Raw genomic sequence first — 13158 nt, 5'->3', positions numbered from 1 at the left:
CTTCTGAAGCTTCTATGAGAGTGGAATCGAGGATTGGGTCTCCTTTAAAGAAAAGTCGCAATGCCGGCATTTCCCGGTATCGGCAGGACCGAAGGGAAACGGGTTGCTCGGCAGTGAGGCCCGTAATATTCGGTCATATCGTGTATTATCCGGTTTGGTATGGTATTTATTTATCATCCCTTAAGCCGCAGCTTCATCGTCGCAATAACCTTCTCGTTATATCGCTGACCTCCCTCCAGAATTCCGTCGAGTCCAGCGACCAAATGTGGAACACCTGCAATTCGATCTACTTCTACAGATACCCCAGCAGCTCGAAGCTTAGCCGCATACGCCTCTCCTTCATCGCGCAGCGGGTCCAATTCCGCCGTAGACACCAACGCAGGGGCCAAGTTCCGGAAGTTCGGTGCGAGAATGGGCGATATCTTCCAATCCTAGACAAATGAGCATCCCATTTTCAATTAGTTCAAGTTCATGTCGGAACTTACCTCGTCAGAGTCCGCCGGTCGAGGAACTCCTAGAAATTGTCGGTGGAAATATGCCATGCGCGCTGCTGGTAGCGCTGGCGCAAACTCCATCTCTCGGTATGATTCATATGGACAGCCTTCGTAGTCAAACTCACCTTCGGGAGTAAAAACCCGGTGCAAGTCTGTCACCGGCACAGTCAAGACTTGCAAGCGCAGAGGGATGTCTGCATCGCGGCAGAGATGGCTGATGACGGCCGAAAGCTGGCCTCCAGCTGACACGCCGCCCACTGCGAACCTATCTGGGTCTAGATTGAACTCGGTCGCTTTGTGGGAGCGAATCTAGATGTTGCCTCGTTAGCACCTGGTTTATATCTAAAATCTTGGCCCGGGAGACTCCTACCCATTTGAAAGCCGTCCAACAATCATCCACAGGAATAGGATACTTATGCTCGGGGGCCAGTCGGTAATCCACGTCAAATGCGACAAGGTCCCCATCAAGGCCATGGACAACTCGCTTGCAGAAATCGTGGTCGTAAGCTAGTCCACCAAACACCCATCCACCGCCATGGAAGTTGACATAGGCTGCTCTCTTCTTCGGCTGGCCCTGTCCGTCAAGCTGGGATGCTGGCTCAAATATCCGTATGGTGATTTCACCGCCATGGACAGGACATTTCTGTTCTGTGATGCGATAAATATCAGGGCCGGGAGCTCGGCCATAGGAAATGGTATAACGGGCAGGGTTCTTGCGGAACTCTTCAATCGGGATCTCGTGCGTATGCAGTCGCCCGGCATTAAATGCATTATAGTATGCGACGTAGATTGGGTCATACCGAGGTAGCAGCTCCGGGGGAATGCTGTTGTGAAGTGGCAGGACAACAGTTGGAACCTGAAACTTATGCAAAGCAGAATCACCGGCTTCTACTGTTTGAGAGGCCATGTTGATAACGAAAAATGGCACCGGCTACTTTATCCAATGGATTGTTCAAAGAATAGGATATGGAAGAGAAAAGCAGGCTACCGAAGTCCACTTAGTAACTACAGATCGCGGGGTAACCATTTGAATATATAAGTACCAAGTTCAGTCTACCCCCACGTAACTAACTGCAACATGACTATGTACTCCGTAGATATGCACAGAATGTCCGTGTCAATATATTTTATCACCGTCGAAGCGGAGAGACTTACGTAGCATAACTCCGAGTTCAAGCGTCTATCCTCACCGGCTGCAATTTATATATCAAAGGATCGATTGGGAAAATAGCTCGAACGAAATCTGGCAAGTTCTGACTAGCTCAACAGGCTTTTTCTTCTAGTGTGTTTGGTTGATTTCCTGTTCATTTCATATCTTGATATAACCGGAGACAGATGAAGTACATCGTAGAAAAGATGTTTTGGCTTTCCCACATTATGGAATCAATAGAAACATTGAGGGTATAAAGCCAAACATAAATAGAATGTTGTTGTAGAAGAAGTACTCATACCTTCGCGTTTATCTCCACCCAATAGTTACTCTCCCAAGTATTCCCATCAACACATCACTTATCATCGACCCCGTTTGAATTGCTACATAAAAAAAACTCATATTTGTCCCCTTGAGAATAACAGTGCTTCTGATGCATTTACAAGCGCGCCAGCAGACCTCCGATGACGTTTCATGCTGGTGTTTAGAGGTAAGTCCTCCAAGATAAGATCAATAACCTATCTCAACAGGCTGTTCATCAGCATATGGCCAAACCTTGAAGACTATTGAAGGCCATCTCTTCCTTTGAACTTTGAATTAAACGAAAATGAAGGCATTGCAAATTGCGTCCTTCCAAGCAACCCGACCCCGGAATCCGCTATGTGGGGCAAAAAGACAGACGGCGATATCGGGTTGACTCAGCGGGCGATCACAAGGTTCTGATCTTTACTGACTTATACTCGCCGCGACCTACATATTGCCCAGAAATTGATCCCGGGAATCGCCCTTGCAGCGTATATACATCACAATGACCAAAGTTGACACCCGTCTTAACGTCTCCCCGGTGCCTCCGGACGAAATCTTCGCCCTGAACGGGGCCTACGCAGTCGATCCCCATCCGCAGAAGGTTAGCTTGGGCGTGGGTGTCTACCGGACAGACGATGGAAAGCCATGGCCCCTTCCCGTCGTGCAAAAGGCTGAGAAGGAGTTGGTGGGAGACGATGATCTCTTCCGCCACGAATATACTGCGATTGAGGGCGACGTGCCTTTCCTAGGGATCGCGCGGGATCTGATGTTTGGATTTGAGGGCAAGCAAGGCGAAGAAGAGGCCAAGGCACGCATTGGTTCCGTGCAGACCGTTGCTGGCACTGGTGCCAACCATCTCGGCGCCCTGTTCCTTGCTCACCACATGAAGCCCACTAACGTGTGGCTGTCCGACCCATCCTGGGCTAACCATGAAACCATTTGGGAGCTGGCCGACGTACCCATCAAGAAATACCCGTACTACCATGCTGAAACCCGGTCCTTTGACTTTGAGGGCATGATGTCCTCTCTCGAGTCCGAGGCACAGGAGGGCGATGTTGTGCTTTTGCACGCCTGCGCGCACAACCCCACCGGCCTGGACCCCAACAAGGAGCAGTGGGTTGCCATCGCTGACCTTTGCGAGCGCAAGAAGCTCTTCCCTTTCTTCGACTCGGCCTACCAAGGCTTCGCCTCGGGTTCCGTTGAGGAGGACGCTTGGGCCGTCCGCTACTTCTTTAACACTAAGCCGGACATGGAGATGTGTGTGGCACAGAGCTTCTCCAAGAACTTCGGCCTGTACGGTCAGCGTGTTGGTGCGTTCCACTACTGTACCAACCGCGCCTCAGTCACCCTGCGGGACATCGTTGTGAACAACCTATGCCACCTGATTCGCGGCGAGTTCTCCATGGGTCCGCGTGTTGGCTGCAGCATCGTGAAGAAGGTTCTTACCAGCGATGAGCTCACTGCCGACTGGAACCAGGACTTGCAGGTCATGAGCTCGCGCATCAAGGCCATGCGTAAGGCTCTATACAATGAACTGGTCCGTCTGCAGACCCCCGGTACTTGGGAGCACATCATCCAGCAGGTAAGCTATCTGGATTTTACCATATGTGTAACATACTTTGTACTAATTGTTCTTTTAGAACGGCATGTTTTCCTACACCGGTCTTTCCCCCAAGCAAGTCTACGCATTGAAGGACAAATACCACATTTACCTGCTCAAGTCAGGCCGAGCATCTATCAGCGGCCGTAAGGAACCTCAATCACGGATACTCATAAAAACGAACTGACATTGTGCACAGTGAGCCAAAAGAATGTCGCCTACGTCGCACAGGCGATTGACGATGTTATTCGCAACGAAAACTAAATTCGAACGGAGTCCGAACTGGTTTTGTTTTGAATTCTATATTGTTTAGACTGCCATGCATTTTGGTTTCTCAAAAGGGGTTGATATTTCTTTTTCTTTGCAGGCTACTATTTACCTTGCATCTGGCGTGCCCATCTCATTTATGACGTTTCATGATATTTCCAATTTAGAGAACATAGCCACATGTGTAGGCTTGGTGTCCTTACGCAATGTAACCACTTAGGTAGTCTCCAAATAGCTATCTAGGCAGATCGGATCAGTCGAGTCAATGGGCAAGGCTGCATTAGGAAAATTGCGTACTGTACATATAACAGCAAACACGAAACAGAGAAAAAAAAATGAGGAATCACAGTCGGAATACGTTCGTAAGAATCCTATGGTTTGGTCGCTCAAGTGAGAAACGCCACTAACCGCAACAAAGTAAAACTGTACTAGATAAAGTCGTAGACGTTGGTCGACAACTGAGACAAAAGCAGGGTAGGGGTGTTAAGAGATTGACCGCGAAGCAAGGATAGAGCAGAATAAATCATCAGGGGGCTATTCAGAGAGGAACTTCGTTGAAGTCACTCTCGCCCTCTTTGCCTTTGCCCTTTGTGCCTCCGAGGTTTGTCGACTCGGAGTCACCCTCGGGCCTGTTCTGTGGAAAGGTCTGCTCTTTCTCTGTCTCTTCATTGCTCTCCTCTGCAGTTTCGGGTTCAGGCTCCTCGTTCTTCGCCTCTGGAATAGGTGCCGCTTCTGCCTGACCATTTTGATAAGGCTCATCTGTATCTTCGGCTTTATCTTTGGGCGGGGGTGAAGGGGGCAGGATGTCGTTTTTCTCATGTTGTGATCCAACCTCTTGTGTCTGCCTCTGCGCCTGCGGTTGGCTACTCGTCTCACCCCCAGGGAATGGAGTCAAAGGAGGCTCTTCGGGTACTTGCTCTGGCACGGGGCTCCGTTGGGGCTGAGTGCTGGGCCTTCCCTGGTTGGCACTTGTCGCAGTCGAAAGAGTAGAAGTAGTACGCTGGTGGGACGAGCCGTGGATCACGCCGAGTTGACGGGCCTTGGGATCTGCGTTGAGATAGTAGCCACGCACACCGGCAATAGTCCCCTCTGTCTCGCAAGCATCCACCCACTCCGGCACCACGACAGGAATGTTCATCTCTACAGCCTTCTCCCACTGCGCGCCCCGTCCTTCCGTGCAGACGAAGTGAGTGGTATCGATACGGACCGAGTCGATCATCTTGCCTCCAATGCGGTCCAATGCAGCACCGAGAGCCTCCTTCTGCTGTGGATCGAGTACACCCGTTGTGACAGTGATACCGGACAGGTCAGTCATCTTGTGTGTGCGACACGTCAGCTTCTCCGACTGGTAGGTGCCAGCCGTGGTTCGCAGGACCAGATGGAAGGAGTACTCGGAGTGAATGGCCAGACCACTGATTTTTGTGCTGCGTGTCTCTAGCGGGCGGGGTATGCAGCCGGCCTTGGAACCATTGCGATAAAGGGAGAGCGATTTCAGTGATGCAGTGGCTAGGTCGATTGGGTCCCACTCGAGAACGAGCGAGGTCTGGGTCGCATTTCGGAGGCGCAAGATGGGGGGTGACGGGGCCTTGACACCGTACGTATTTAAAATCCGCTTCTGGAGAGATTGGAAGGCAGATGCGCTCGCTGCTTCGGCAGCGTGGTTGCGCGAAACGGTGATATCGACAATGCTGCCTGAGCTAATGTTGCTGGGAAGGAGGACTGAGGGGAATTCGATCTGCGCGGAGAATTTGTCAGTAAGGTGTGTTTGTTTGCTATTGATGTTCCGCAGAATTGCATGTCGTCGATATCTTCGGGGTAGGGAGTAAGGGACCAGGGGTTTGAGCTTACGAGCCGATTGTCCTGGGTGAGGAGCACTGCGACACCCGCGTCTACCTTGCCAACTGTCAAGGAAACCAACATAGCGAAAAAAAGGAAGAGGGGAAGGTTTAGGAAAAGTTGTGGTGGTTGTCAAGTGAATCTTAGCCTAGACCTGGGTCGTTGATTCCGCCAGATCGGCATTTAGCGAGATACGCGCTTCTGTATTTACTTCTGTACCTCGGAGCCAACAACGACAGCTTAGTTGTAAATTGGAGGTATAAAGAATGAAAAAAATCAGGAATTGAAATAATTTAAATCTCAGATGCAAACTAATTCCCCCCAAATGCTATAAATCGCAATGTCGCCTAATGATGTACAATAACAGTCCAACAATCGACTGCTAGTAGTATGATACAAGATGTTATGGTAATATACATTGAGTCTCACGGAGTCGCATGATGTCCACGGCTTGCTAGGCCTCGCTTTCTGAGTGTAGCTCATCGACAATAGGTCATTTCCTCGGTGATTCATGATCCAGAAGCAAGGATATTAGATGATCTGCATCCTTTTGGACCCCCTCTAAGTTCCGCGTCACACATGGCGGCTGAATGTAGATGTCCATGGTTCCTGACAATTTTCTCCTTCGCAAAGGAGCCTCAGAAACAAGCGGGTTCCCCAGCTTATCCAATCCTTGCTGTCTTAAAGCCTGCTCGACAGCCATTCGCACTCTGCGCGCGCACCAAGAGCGAACAACCCGCTTGCTTTGCTGGAGTTGTGACACGGAAACTCGCCACCATAGTGTGTTTCTTTCACGATGTCCACAGAGATCGACAATTTTGGGCCGGATCGCATGGGTGGGAGAATTCAGGTAGCGTGCGGCAACAGGAGGGGTGTTGCATTTGGGCCAATACCGAAGCACCAAGCTATTTGTAGACGTGACAAATTTCATCGCCATGATAGAAGAGGTTTACCGGTGGTCGTAAGGGTATGCTGGCTTGGACTGTGAAATATAACGAGAGTCGTAGCACATTGATATCATGTCGGGTTGCACGTTAAGGTTGATTAAACAGAGCCGGCGAAGACCTATGGACACTTCGGAGGAACAATTGGTGATTTGGGATATAGGTTCAAAAAGATACCATCGAGCCACGAAGAGAAGTATCACAGATGTATTGTGAATGTACTCGGCAGGCGCCGAATCTTCGGAGCTTGCGTGAATAAAGCAGTCTCGTGCTGCTTCTTAGGACGGGTCGCACGGAGGGCAAGAAAGCTGTAAATGAAGTGAATACTCAGGATCTTGGACAGATCAGACAGCACCTTTTATCGCAACACCTCAGAGAATTCCTCAGAAATGCCCTTGCAAACTTCCAAGCTTGACACTCATCCTTTTCTGCCAAATCAAACCAGGCGGTCAAAATCTACCCCGAAATCAGGCATCAAGGCATAAATTTGCCGTAGTTAAGCGGGGGCGAAATCGCTGTGACGCCACTGGGCAGCCAGTGCCTGATTACATAATAAAAAAGATTTGAATACCAGTGCACAGAACCCCCACCTCCTTCTTTCTTCCACTCTCACTCCCCTAATCAACCTCGATTAGGCCTCTTCAGATCTTCGTTGATCTAAGGAAAAAATCTTCCCCAGAGACTTGACCCAGGTGAAGGTCACGAAAAACCGCTATGCCCAAGAATAAGGGAAAGGTAAGCGCGCAAAATATCCAGCCCCTCCTCTTGGTGATAATTTCCTCGCCACATCCACCGTCTCGGGTAGCCACCTACCCTCAAGCTGGTGACTTGTGGGCTCGCGAAATATTTTTTTCACTTTGGAAACCACTGATCTTCACTTGTGTGACACATGCTGACAACCAAGTATAGGGCGGTAAGAACCGTCGTCGCGGCAAGAATGAGAACGACAACGAGAAGCGTGAACTTGTCTTCAAGGAGGAGGGCCAGGAGTACGCTCAGGTCGTGAAAATGCTAGGCAATGGTCGCCTAGAGGCACTCTGCTTCGACGGCGAGAAGCGTCTGGCCCACATCCGTGGCAAGCTCCGCAAGAAGGTCTGGATCAACCAGGGTGATATCATTCTCCTCTCGCTCCGTGACTACCAGGACGAGAAAGGCGATGTTATCATGAAGTACACCGCCGACGAGGCCCGTTCTCTAAAGGCTTATGGCGAGCTCCCCGAACACGCCAAGATCAACGAGACCGATACCTACGGTGGTGAAGGCTTGGACGACAACGTTGAGTTCGACGAGGACCGCGAAAGCGAGGACGAGAAGGAGATCGATGTCGACGAGCTCTAAGCTCATCCCCTGCTACCCCTAGAGTTCGATGCTCTGCCCCTCAAGGATACCCCGGATACATCCTCCTCGGTATTCTCCATGTTCGCCAAATCCCTCTCCTCCTACTCGCCGTCGTGGACACAGTGCCATCGCTCATCTGCTCCGAAACTGCCTTTGACTACTTGCCACGCGAGGCACTTTCGACATCCGATTCCCTCTATACATTCGTTCGAACGGACCAAGAGCATGAACCACCTCCCCGGCCTACGACGCTGCTCCTCACCTCGGCTTGCATGAGGATGGGAAAACCCTCCATTCTGGCGCTACTGCGATAACTTTTACGGGCTTGAAGCCATCGAACAGAGGACCCTAGGTATTTCTCCATTGGCGTTCCAAGGTGGATCGATCGTCGATACCATTTTTGTCCTTTGTGCAAATATCTTGGGATCATGACAGAGAATAAAATGATTGCCATGCACACATCATGAACCTGTGTGCTTGTTTTCCTGCATTGCATTGCATGCGGTGTGTTCACTCTGTTCAGCCTCGACTTGCTTTTCTTTTCGTTCTTTTATGATAAGAGTCATGAAATGGGCCACGAGAATTGAAAATATTTTTTGAAGATTATTTTACTTGTAGACCAATTCAAAGCAGTAATTAGACAAATCAAGTGAACTATCGTAACTAAACTTTGGGGGTTCTCAGGCAGGGGCTTTTGATGGGGCCACTACACATAGAGCCGCCTGCATGGGCAGCACAACTTGGAATTTAGAGAACAAAGACGTAGTTATATAAGGAGCATTGACTTTACAGGAGATAACAGGGTCCAGGGCCCCCTGGATTATTCGTATTCGGATAGCAAGAACCTTTGCGTAGTTATCTTTAGGTCAATGCCCAACGTCGAAGCCAATTGCTACCTATCGACGGAGTATTATCCTCTCATTTGATGGTTGGACCGAAGAAGTTATGTTTATATCAGACAACCCACCAGGCATCAAGTAATTCCCTCGTTGTTAACAAATTGAGATACTGTTCCGAGTGGAGGGACCATCGTCTTGTTGGCCGCCCCGTCGTTGCTGCGATGAGGTTCGGCACCTTCGCTAGATGCCGGAAAATTAAGGGGCAGGGCGTGGTCGGGCACCGATGATCGCCAAATCAGCAGCCCCTAGAACAATGTCGTGCTCGCCAGCCCGCGGCGCTCGCCGCATAAGAGTGGGGAAACTAAGAATCAAAGGGCCACCTGTGACCACCCCGTTCTGCAATGTCGCTCTCTGGGTGCATTGAACAACTTCGGCCGGACAATTTCTGGTTACAGGGGCATGGGACTGGTTAGGAACCTCAGTCCAAACTTCAAAATTGACGCGGTACGGATTGTCGCTTGCCACATCGATTAACACGACGATTTTGGTTTCTTGGGTGGTATTTCTATACCACCAATGGGCATCCAGTTGGAGTTGGCCCAAGGATTCAGAAAAGCCAGTTTCAAGAATGAGGGAGGGATATTCGGTGGCAGGATATTCGTCTGCCGCTGAATTGATACGTGCGTCGTACGGACCGAATGCCCAATCGGGCTCCTTACTTTGTAGAAATCCGCGAGTTATTTCGGCGCCTTGGTCAGTGAAATCTCCGTTCTGCAAGGACAAGCCCATAGCATTGAGGTGGCCCATAACGATAACACGGAAATTCCCAGTGATTCGTTCACGCTGACGACCCGGCATGATTTTCAATAATACAGCGAAATCGTTGTGTGCGATCGTGGTTCGAACACCGGGAAAGAGTTCAAGGTCTGTTTCTATCTGGGTAAAGAGGCCTTGCGGAATTTGATAAGCCCAGATAAATTGTGATGGTCGGGGGGTATGTGTCTCGACGGTATGTGTGTCTAATTCAGCCTTTAGGTCTTCAATTGCGTCGTAGATATCATTCAGGGAGCGCGGGCGAATTATTCTTGCGTTAGGGGGCACGACAAGATCGTTCGACTCTCCAAGAAACGGCTGGTACGATGATTGGGATGGGGGCGTAGTTGTAGTGGTCTCTGAGCCTCTGGACGCAGAGGTAGAATCGAGGTTAGAACCGATTGACAGGTTTGCCTACGATTAATCGAATCGAGGTATATTAGATCATGTCTCTGTAGGTAAAAGGGGCCAGAAGATTGTGGACCTGGGTAAGACTCGACGTTCGCACCTCTCCCATCGTGCCTTCCGTTTTTTGTGGTCTATCCATTGTGACGTTGGTATATGGGCTGGGCTGTCAAGCTTTGGGTTGTAGATATGGTGTCGAGAAGATATTCAGATCGTTAACCTTAGAAGTCAAGCTCTCAGGCAGCGCTGATGTAAGGACGCGTGCAGATGGACGTTGACGGACATATGTAGGTAGATGTGATTGATAACGTCAGGGGCGTCACGTGACTACCTGGAACAGATCTGCCATAATTCGGCGGTGCGAATGGCAGCCAAGTCGCGCTATGCCTAAAGTAGTTGAGGGTTTAGGTTGGTAAATAGTATTTCTCCAATGTGCTGCACGTAGTTGTGATTCTCCTACTCCGTACAGTCACCTGGGCAATTTCAGCAAATGTACGGAGTACAGGCCAGGTATGTATATCTTTTTACAAAATTTCTATGTATGATATGTATGTCTCTCTGCTAGAATGTCAATAGATCAAGAATCCAGACTACCCTTTCCCTTGGTCGATCCCTCTACACACTGCCCACTCCCAAACATAGCCTTCGCCGCAGCTTGCCAAACGGTCTCCCTTTGCAAGTAATTATCCAGCGTATAGAACAGCCGACATTCAGCAGCCTCATAAACAAACTGCAGCGGTGTCTGACTATCTTCCGGGTCATACTCATTTCGCAGATTGAGGTTGCCACTCCATTGGAGCGATGCCGTCGTGCTCGGCTTGGACTCATTGAATGCCTTCCACTCGGCAGATGTCAGCAGTGGCGATCCACTGTTGACTGAGTCTTCAATCAGCCCGTTCGCTTGCTCGATATATCCGTTGATATAGTTGACCCCGAGTGACTGGCCGCCCTTGACGCCACCGACACCCTGCATGGGTGCATTCTGTGGACGGCCGCCAAAGGTGATAGTGCGGACGCCCTGGCGTTTCATCAGCTTGACAAAGAACGCGCAAGTCGAGACACAGTCGCCGTCTGTGATCTGTCATTTGAGTTTGTGTTAGTTTGTTCTCTTTTTTCTGTATTCTTGTGAGAAACGATCACTTACAATAACGATGTTATCCGCCGAGAAGGGTGCTTTGCTTGGGTTCAATGGAACAGGCCCGTAGCCGCTAATGGGAAAGTTTTCTGTAGAGGTGGAGGTGTAGTTGAAGTTGGCTAATAGGCTAGAAGCAGAGCTTCCCAGGATTTCGTGCGGCCCATAGAGATCTTCCCACGAGCTGAAGTCCGTGCTCTGGTCAGGTGGAACCATCTGCCGATACGCAAAAACATTGCTTGTGTCCGTGCTGTTGTCGCGCGAGTATGCCTTTGTGAGGTACTTAGCTGCATCGTGTGCTCTGAACCGCGTCGCTGTGTATGGAGCAGCATTGGGGAAGAAGATACGAGACAGGTCGATGCCAATAGACATGTATCCACCCGGGTTAGATGAAAGGTCAATCAATACGTTCTTCTTTCCAGATTCGGTGCTGTTTTGCAAGAAGTCAACCGCAATCTTAGCGACCTCTGATGCGCTAGATGAGAACGTAGGCAGAAATATGATTGCTGTGTTCTCCAGCTCTGATAATTCAGAGTAGTATCCAGCAATCGAATTAGCTGAATTACGCCAGGTGGTGCTGGGAAATCCCGGTATCTCAGAGGAGGCTGTCTCAGCGCCAGATGGGCTGCTCGAAGCTGTAGACAAGTCTCGAGGAAGACACTCTATGTCGTAGAGGTGTGTGCCATTTTCGTAAGAAAAGAACTTTTCGCTCGGTGTGGCTGTTTTCTGGATAATCTTTTCAGTGCCATTACCAAACTTGAGGGACAGCTGAGCGCCATCAGTCCAGTCTCCAATGGAAGCCCAGATTCCATCCACACTAGTAGGAGTGTTGGTGACACTACGGGCTGGCGCGGGGAACACTCGATTGTACCTGCGACAGTTAAATGTGATTCAATGTCGTGGCTGTAGAAGGACACCTACTGTGCATCACAATCCTGGAGATTTTGATCATTGGCATATGATTCAAGGTACGTAGCCACATCAGTGCCGTTGATTGACACCAGAGGCGAGACGGCGTCCGGGTCGACCTTCCGCAGTTTTGCATCGCCTGTCATGTTAGTTCAAATTTTTGATATATATACCGGTCTGAACATACCTAACACGTACACTTGAGGAAGTGCGAGCCCATCTGTTGAAATTGACACTAGAGGCATATCGATTTGATATGTGAAGATTGACTGTGAGCATAGCTGGAAGGCCAGGTGACCGTCATGGGCCGTTTTGATAAGGTGGTTGATTTCCAAGTCCATCTCAAATTGGCTGGTATAGCTATTGCTCTTGGCCTTGTCGATGATTATATCGATTCCCCCCATAATATCCGTGGAGGGCATGGTATATCCCGATGGAGGATCTAGCAGATACAGGTTAGCCAGGTTAAAGAATTCTCATTTGAATTGATATCACTTACCCTTCAAAATATCGATAGTCGACTGAAACTCGAGGATCTTTCGAACCTGATTCAAGAAATCAACGGCGCGGTTCGAGTCAAAGGGCATAGATAGCAGACATTGGTGTGCCAAATCATGAGGGACAAGGGCATTTGCTGCGACCGTTAGTTATCAACCAAGTGATAATTTTGATAATTTTGATAATTTCGAGCTCATGACGTACTCTGGTTTCGGTTGGCCTCTTCCACAAACTTGCTAACCTGAGCACACGGCTCAACATCGCGTATACTCCTAGTAGCACCGACAACAGCAGCCAAAGCGATCGGAGTCAACACAGTCTTGAGATGCATGGTGATAAGTTGAAGGCGTCAGGAGTCCATAATATTTCTGACCTTAAAAGGACTCATCCACATCCCCACTCTTTCTCAGGGGTCCTTGCTTCGGCTGTTGTTGACTGGGGGCTGTTCTGTTTTTAGCTGATCTGCACGATCGTCGCCAAGACGGACAAGAAGTCTGACGGGGTACGGAGTAGACCAGGTTCAAATTGATTACTCTGTACTCCGTAAGAGTCCAGAACTCGGATGTCTCGGCTGTTTGCTGTTTTTCTTGTTTTTTTCTGGCTGATTTGGGCAACATATGAAGATGT

At 49.6% G+C, this 13158-nt stretch overlaps 6 protein-coding genes across 6 annotated transcripts; 2 read left to right on the top strand and 4 right to left on the bottom strand.

Moving 5' to 3' along the window:
• Positions 1-173: 173 nt before the first annotated feature.
• Positions 174-1401, bottom strand: LCP9604111_4384 (alpha/beta hydrolase; the record flags this gene model as incomplete). Its single annotated transcript, XM_039072077.1, has 3 exons — positions 174-431; positions 486-803; positions 865-1401. 3 exons carry the CDS (start codon positions 1399-1401, stop codon positions 174-176), a joined length of 1113 nt encoding a protein of 370 aa, XP_038929426.1.
• A 1051-nt stretch (positions 1402-2452) lies between these two features.
• LCP9604111_4383 (putative aspartate transaminase) lies at positions 2453-3814 on the top strand (the record flags this gene model as incomplete). The annotated part of the gene is made up of 3 exons (XM_039072076.1): positions 2453-3532; positions 3591-3696; positions 3750-3814. The coding sequence occupies 3 exons, from the start codon at positions 2453-2455 to the stop codon at positions 3812-3814; spliced, it is 1251 nt and encodes a 416-aa protein (XP_038929425.1).
• Positions 3815-4355: 541 nt separating this feature from the next.
• Positions 4356-5737, bottom strand: LCP9604111_4382 (putative chitin biosynthesis protein (Chs5); the record flags this gene model as incomplete). The annotated part of the gene is made up of 2 exons (XM_039072075.1): positions 4356-5552; positions 5666-5737. The coding sequence occupies 2 exons, from the start codon at positions 5735-5737 to the stop codon at positions 4356-4358; spliced, it is 1269 nt and encodes a 422-aa protein (XP_038929424.1).
• Positions 5738-7311: 1574 nt separating this feature from the next.
• LCP9604111_4381 (translation initiation complex factor eIF1A) lies at positions 7312-7935 on the top strand (the record flags this gene model as incomplete). The annotated part of the gene is made up of 2 exons (XM_039072074.1): positions 7312-7332; positions 7507-7935. 2 exons carry the CDS (start codon positions 7312-7314, stop codon positions 7933-7935), a joined length of 450 nt encoding a protein of 149 aa, XP_038929423.1.
• A 1094-nt stretch (positions 7936-9029) lies between these two features.
• Positions 9030-10134, bottom strand: LCP9604111_4380 (uncharacterized protein; the record flags this gene model as incomplete). The annotated part of the gene is made up of 2 exons (XM_039072073.1): positions 9030-10001; positions 10096-10134. The coding sequence occupies 2 exons, from the start codon at positions 10132-10134 to the stop codon at positions 9030-9032; spliced, it is 1011 nt and encodes a 336-aa protein (XP_038929422.1).
• A 435-nt stretch (positions 10135-10569) lies between these two features.
• Positions 10570-12862, bottom strand: LCP9604111_4379 (uncharacterized protein; the record flags this gene model as incomplete). The annotated part of the gene is made up of 6 exons (XM_039072071.1): positions 10570-11070; positions 11137-11995; positions 12046-12172; positions 12221-12475; positions 12533-12667; positions 12736-12862. 6 exons carry the CDS (start codon positions 12860-12862, stop codon positions 10570-10572), a joined length of 2004 nt encoding a protein of 667 aa, XP_038929421.1.
• Positions 12863-13158: the final 296 nt, after the last annotated feature.

Source organism: Penicillium roqueforti, assembly GCF_015533775.1.
Source record: "Penicillium roqueforti strain LCP96 04111 chromosome Unknown scaffold_09, whole genome shotgun sequence".
Classification (NCBI taxonomy): domain Eukaryota; kingdom Fungi; phylum Ascomycota; class Eurotiomycetes; order Eurotiales; family Aspergillaceae; genus Penicillium; species Penicillium roqueforti.
The sequence above is the reverse complement of the archived record's forward strand: the minus strand, read 5'-3'. Positions and strand labels throughout refer to the sequence as shown.